The 6,924-nt window shown below is 41.0% G+C and overlaps 1 protein-coding gene across 1 annotated transcript; it reads right to left on the bottom strand.

The window, feature by feature from the left end:
* Nucleotides 1–2,213: 2,213 nt before the first annotated feature.
* On the bottom strand, nucleotides 2,214–6,211 carry CLEC14A (C-type lectin domain containing 14A). Its single transcript, XM_045848702.1, has one exon. The coding sequence runs from the start codon at nucleotides 6,098–6,100 to the stop codon at nucleotides 4,667–4,669; it is 1,434 nt and encodes a 477-aa protein (XP_045704658.1). The 5' UTR covers nucleotides 6,101–6,211; the 3' UTR covers nucleotides 2,214–4,666.
* Between the last annotated feature and the right edge of the window lie 713 nt (nucleotides 6,212–6,924).

The following is a 6,924-nucleotide window of genomic DNA, read 5'->3' on the forward strand; positions in this document are numbered from 1 at the left end:
CAACAAATTATAGTGTAGCTATTGGGGGATAGATTTACAGAGCTGCTACATTATTGAAAACATCCCGTTTTTAACAAAATGTATGAGCTCTGCAAAGAAACAGGAAAGCAGTCTCACAAAAGAAGCTTGAAATTACAAAGGATCCTCAATAAAATGAACTAACTTTTATAGGAAACTATGAAGCACAGAAGGCAGTGGGATGACTTAAGCAAAGCATTATAAAGAAAAGGTTACCCACTAAAAATTCTATATCCACCAAAACTTTTCTTCAAAAAATGAAGAAGAAATTAAGGTATTCTCAAATAAATAAAATTGAGAGAATCTGTCACCAGCAGATATGGCCTATAAGAAATACTAAAGGGAGTCCTTCGGAATGATAATAAAAGATACTAGCCAGTGACAAAACCATTCAAAGATATAACGAACACTATAAAGGTAACTACACAGGTAAATATACAAGACAGTATAAGTGCTTATTTGTTTGTAACTTTTTAGTTTTCTATATAATTTTAAAATAATACATAATAAAGCAATGATTATAAAACCATATGGGCTTATAGTGTATCAAGATGTAATTTAATTGACAATAATAGCACAAAGAAGGAGGTAGGTAGCAGCCCTTTACTTAAACTGACTCCATCCACAAGAGAGGGTGTAGCAACTAAGTTTTTGCAGCAAAAATTGTGTTATACAATTGAAATTAGTTGATATTTATACTAATTATACAGTCTTTAAATTAAGATATTAATTGTAATCCCCATGGCAGCCAATTACAAAAAAAAACTTTATGAAAGCAAAAGAAACAATAAGAAAATTACAATGGTACTGGTATTCTATACAATATTTATGTAATACAAAGAAAACAGTAATGGAAGAATGGAGGGACAAAAAGGAAATAAGACATGGAGAAAGCAAATAAGAAATAGTAGATGTAACTTCTACCTTATCAATAAGTATATTGACAAATGTATTTAACGTCCCTTTAGAAGGCAGAGATTGGAGAATGGATTAAAGAAAATAATCTGACCATATACTGCCTACAGAAGACACTTTGGATTCAAAGACAAAAATGTCTAAGTGATGATTGCAAAAAGTTGGATGCAAAAAGATATACCAAGCAAAAAATGATCATAAGACAGCCAAAGCTGTTATATCAACATCATGTAAAATAGACTTTAAAACAAAAAAGTTACTAGAGGTAAAGAGGGATATTTTATAATGATAAAAGAGCCCATATATCAGGTGATCTAATAATTATAAATATATATGCACCTACCAACAGAGCTCCAAACTACATTTTTTAAAAAACTGGCAGAACTAAAAGTTTAGATAGATAATGCAGCATTAAAAGTCAGTGACCTTGGTAGCCATATTCAATAATGTCTTAAGTAACTAATGAAAAGATCAAACTGAAACAAAACTTGAAAAACTCTAACAAACTAGTCCTAACAGACTTCTACCATATTCTCTACCCAAGAACTGCAGAATATACAATTTTCCCAAGCACCTGTGGAACATTTTTCAGGATAGACCATATGCGAGGCTCCAGGATAGGCCATAAAACAAGACTCAGTAAGTTAAGAGGGTTGAAGCCATACAAAGTATGTTCCTAACCACAGTAAAATCACATTAAAAACAGAAGGAATTTATTTATAGTTATAAATATCTATATTAATAAGGAAAAGTCTTAAATTAATAAATCTAACTTTCTACCCTGGAAAATTAGAAAAAACCCACAGTAAACCCAAAATAAGGATAAGGATGGAAATAATAAAGATTAGATAAGAGATAAATGAAATAGAGGTTAGAAATAGAATAGGAAGAAAAAAATCACTGAATCCAAAAGTTAGTTCTTTGAATAGGTCAACAAAATTGACAGGCCTTTAGTTACACTGACTCCATTCCCCAAAGAAAAAAATACTCAAATTACTAAAATTAGAAATAAAAGAGGGTATCATTATCAATAGTATGAAAAGGAAACAAAGAAGTATATGGTAATATTATGAATACTTGTATGCCAACAGATTAAATAACCTGGAAGTAATCACTAAAGTATTCAGGGGTGAGGGGCATCAGGTCAGAAATATTCTGAAATAATTCAGGAAAAAAATGTTATTTCTATTGCATTCACAACTTCTCTATATATGAAGTTATTTTTAAAAAATAAAAAAGGAAAAGAATGATACCATGTCAGGCTACTATTCACAGGAAGGTTTATTATATTAAAAAAGAAGGAATCTCAAAGTTCAATAATAGTTTACTTCTAATCAGTGGCAAAATTCATTAATATACAAGTTTCAACGTATATGCGTGCACACACACATGAATGCCTGAATTTGTGTTTGCAGATGTAGAGCAGTGTCAGAATCCTCTGAAAGGTTAAGGTATGACTGTTGGAGTAGATGGCAGAAATGAAGTGGAGGTCACTGGAAGTGAGGAAGTTAAGGAACCGAAATGCATGGGCATTGGAAGAGTCATGCATGAGTCATGACTTTGAGATTGTGTAAGATGATAGCAGGGCTTGGGCTTGAGAGAGAGACTGTTAAGTTAGGTTCCAAGTTTTTCTTGTAAGGAAATGACTGAACAGATGCTATGAGATGAGTGTGGGGGCAGAGGGTTTTAAGTAAGAAAGGAATGAACCTCAAAGAGGTTGGAGACATAATGAAGTGAATGTGGAAGAGTAGTACAGAGCAAGGACATTGACCATTAAGCATCATGCTTGGCTTGTCTGATTCTGCCATCAATTCAAAATGTCATGAAAGACTTCATAGCCAGAAATAGAAGGAAATTATATGAAAATATGAAATAATTTTCTGTAATTCTTTACTGATCTACTTACAAGGGGAAGTATAGAAGAAAATAATAGAGTAATCGAGCTGAACCTACTTATCTTCTCATTTGTTTGTAAAATGATTTATTTATTTATTGAAAATTCCTTTGAATATTAATTCTAATCATTTATGATTTTATTTAAATGCAACTACTTAGACAAATTTTTAACATATGAAGCAGATTATCCATTGCTTTATTCCTTTAATGTGTTAATACTATATATATTATATATACAGGGGTTGGCAAAAGTGGATTAAAAATAATAAATAATAATAGAATAATAGATACATAAATACAATAATAAACTGTTTCATGTACTCACAATTTTGTAAATCTATTTTTGCCCACCCCTGAATGTACTTTATACATTGCACACTCAAGAATATCAAAATAGTTTTATAAAAATATAGTATAAACTTCCTATTTTTATTCTTTATGGTTGCTAAGCTTGTTTCTTTATCTGTCTCCATGCAGCAACCCCCATACACTTCGTTTTAAGACTTGTCATGCTATTAGAAGAGAGATATTTTCTAGGCATCTCTGTTTTACCAGGTAGTGATTATTATTGTGTCTTGACTGCTTTCCAGAGGAATGCTTCATTTACATTACTTTTTAATATCCCAAGTCATAACAGGATGACAGGTATTTGTATTTACCATTTATTTTTATACTGTTAATTCTTATGAAAAGCCATTTGCCATGCTTTTGCACATATAGACACTTATTAAATTAAAATCATTCCAATATGATCATGTATGGTAACTGAACAGGTTTTTATTAAGGGAGGAGGAAATGGTCTGGAATTTGAGTTTTTCCATGGATTGAACAGTGCACACAAGGCTAGCAACTTTGGAGGAAATCCAGCTTACTTTTGCTTGAATGTGCCTAGAAGATTTCAAATCAATACTTAGCATTAATGTTTTCATTGAAAATTAACATTGCCATCACTGGAAATGTGGATCAGCATCCCGATATTTAGGAGAGGGCTATCTGGTTGGGAAGGTCATTACACTGGAGAGCACAAACACTGGAAGAGTAAAAAATCATTTGTTTCCTCCAGCAAGGGCACAGAGTAAACACTTGAATTGGTGGTCAACTATAATTTGCTTCTAGAGCCAGCAATGCTGGCAACACTACAGTTTGGATTTATAGCACAGTGCACTCATAGCAGTGACTTTGAAACCAAAGTATGAAAAAACAAAGAAAAAAATGAAAAGTTACTAGTTCTTAAACTTCTGCTCCTCCTCATACAAACTTAAAGCTTTCCCCTCAACATAAAGCAGAAAGTACTTTCTTTGCAGTGCCCAGCGTGCCCCTCAGGAGCTCTTCCTAAAAAAATCACTCCTCCAGGAAACAAATGATATTTGAGCCTGGGTTAGCATCAATCCTTTATTGTTTGCCTGGGAATTTTAAACCAATATACTCCCAGTCTGAACAGAGTAGGCAGAGTTTTTCTTTCCATCAAGGTAAAAATAAAATTTTTAAAAATTGTATTGTTTTCTGTTTGCCTCCAACGTCTTAAAAGGTTCAATCACTTCTTGAAATCCCCAGGACAAACACAAGAAAATACCTCTCCCCAGTAGAATCCTGGGCCCCTGTACCAATGTAAGGCACTTCCACCTTTACAGTATTAGAGAAGGAGCGGCCAGTTCAGATGTACTCCTCCTCCGTGGAGTAGAGGGTATTTAGAGAAGGGAACTTATATAGAAGTTATCAGTCCCACAGATAAGTTCCTTTTTTCCTTTTCCCTTTTTATTGAAAGTGTAAAACTGCACACAGTAAGTGCTCACTGTCCCGTTTCCCTATGTATCTCCGGAGCCCAAAGAAGACCCAGTCAGTGAGGCGCCCTCTGTTCTGTCCCGCAGACTGCGACCTTCACCCCATTGTCTGCATTGTGTGCAGAACTGCAGCGCAGAGCGGTGACCTCAGCATCACTTTCCACACCAGGAGAGGCCAAAGTCCCCTTTCGTGACCGGGAAGAAGGGCTTTTGTGAAAACACAGTTTGAAAAGCCCCAGTACAGTCATGGTCAAGATCACCAACACTACTACTGCTATGCTCACAAGTATGAAGACCACGGTGGAGGAGGAGTCCAAAGCCTGGGGAATGTCAGCGGAAGACGAATTAGACGTGGGAATAACGCTTCCTGAAGAAGTGATGGAGGCCTTTGAGTTGGTTTGAAGGGACAAGTGAAGAGTAGGCAATGTGCTCTGTGCTTCCCACCCAGGAGTCTCGGGAATATATGTTGCTGAACTGCCTTGTCCAGGGATGTGAGTTTTCTCTCCTTGTTTCTCATGGACCCTGGGTGACCACGTTCTCCTTGGCATGGGGCTGGTTCCAGTGGCCGGCGGGTGCCTGGTAGGCACTTTGGTTCCCGCAGGGTTCGGCTGTTCTTCTCCATTGGTTACACAAGAGCGTCCGTTTTTCCCCAGCACGAAGCCCACAGCACACTCGCAGACAAAGCCTTCCAAGTCATCTAGGCAATCATTGAGCTCCGCACATTTGCCAGCACGGATGTACCCCCCAGGACAGGGACAGAGCACAGCCCCGGGGGGTATCCCGTTCCAGCGAGCGCCGACCTCGTCCACGATGCAGGTGGCTGTGATGGATTGCTGCCCGGGGCAGAGCGCACTCACCTTGGTCTCCGGGGGACTGAAGTCCAGTGCCGAGCTGTGCAGCTGGTAGGGCGTGCGGTAGCTCAAGTTAGAGGCGGCGCCGGGGCGCGGTGCGGGGCACAAGCCCTCAAACTGGTACTTGCACAGGTAGCCGTTGGCGCGTGTGTGACAGCGCATCTCCTTCCAGCCTTCGGGCTTGACCCCCGCGGTGGCCTGGAGTCCAGCGCAACTCCTCGAAGTGCAGGAGAGTTGAGGCTCCTGCACCCACGGCAGCGTGTCGATTTCCGACTCGCTGACGTCGGAGGACAACCAGGAGAAACCCCGCAATGGCTCATCCTTCAAGGTGCAGTGGGATCGCCCGCGCTCCAGCGCCACCCAGAACAGAAGGTCTTTGGAGCCCCCTCCAGGCCCGGGGCCTGCCCGCAGTAGAGCGAGCACTGTACGGAGCTCAGTGCCCCCGCGGACAGTGCTGAGAGCCCCACCGCGCAGGTTGCAGGCCTCTTGGGCCGCCTGCCGCTTGATGCTCGAGTGGTGCAGGCTGTAGCAGGCCCCCGAGGTGGAGCAGCCGGTGCGGTCGGCGGTGGGGTGCTCACCATGGCTCGGCTGGTGCCAGAAAGCCTGCCAGAGAAAGCACAGGGCAAGAGCCGGCCTCATCTTGGAGGTCTCCTGCTCACAGCTGCTCCCAACTTAGATCTGTCCCGCCCAGGGGCACGGAATTGTCCTTAGAGCACGGTCACCGCCCTCTACAGCTGGTTTTACATTTACTTCTCCCGCCCCACTCCCGCCCCAACCTCCAAGGGTCCCCACCAGAGTCCTGACCGCTGCTTCCCTTAGCCCGAGACAGGAAATGTGTTGGGAGCTCTGCCAGGCCCGGTGCAGCCCTGATTCATTCTGGGGTCAGGAACACAGTTGGCGCTAGAGCACTGGGAACGAAGTCAGCCAGAAGGCCAAACACCCTCCTAACAGCAGGGTGGGGGTGGGGGTAAAGTTGCTATTGGGGTGAGGGGTATCGTTTTTTTCACATTTAGGCAGTTTTAGAACTCCAGATCCCCAATTTGCTGAACACTAACAGGAAGAGCTGCAGAAAAGGAACTTGCTCACAGCCTACGCCTGTCCATTGTGCCTCATCCGGAGTGGTGGAGTTGGCCTCACAACAATTTGTAATAGGCACCAGCTTTCATTAGGGCTGAGACTGTGGGGAGAAAAAAATCTTGTGAGAAATGTAAATATCTCCCTTCCCCATCAAAGGCAGCACTATTTAACTGCTGGTCTCTTCCTGGGCTATGCTTCTCTGTTCTATGAAAGGAGAGTTAGGAGTGTGTCAGGAGCATATGTTCCTGATACAGTCCTTCCTATAAGTCAGCAGGGCAACTGCAAGGCTAGCTGCCTGCTGGGCAGCCAGGAAAGGAACCAAGGAACAGACAAGAGTCACACAAGGTAACTATGCCATTCACTCACAGCTTTTATTGAATATAGGT

The sequence above is a fragment of the Phyllostomus hastatus genome, unplaced genomic scaffold (genome assembly GCF_019186645.2).
Source record: "Phyllostomus hastatus isolate PE091 unplaced genomic scaffold, TTU_PhHast_1.1 phas_contig_62, whole genome shotgun sequence".
NCBI lineage: Eukaryota > Metazoa > Chordata > Mammalia > Chiroptera > Phyllostomidae > Phyllostomus > Phyllostomus hastatus.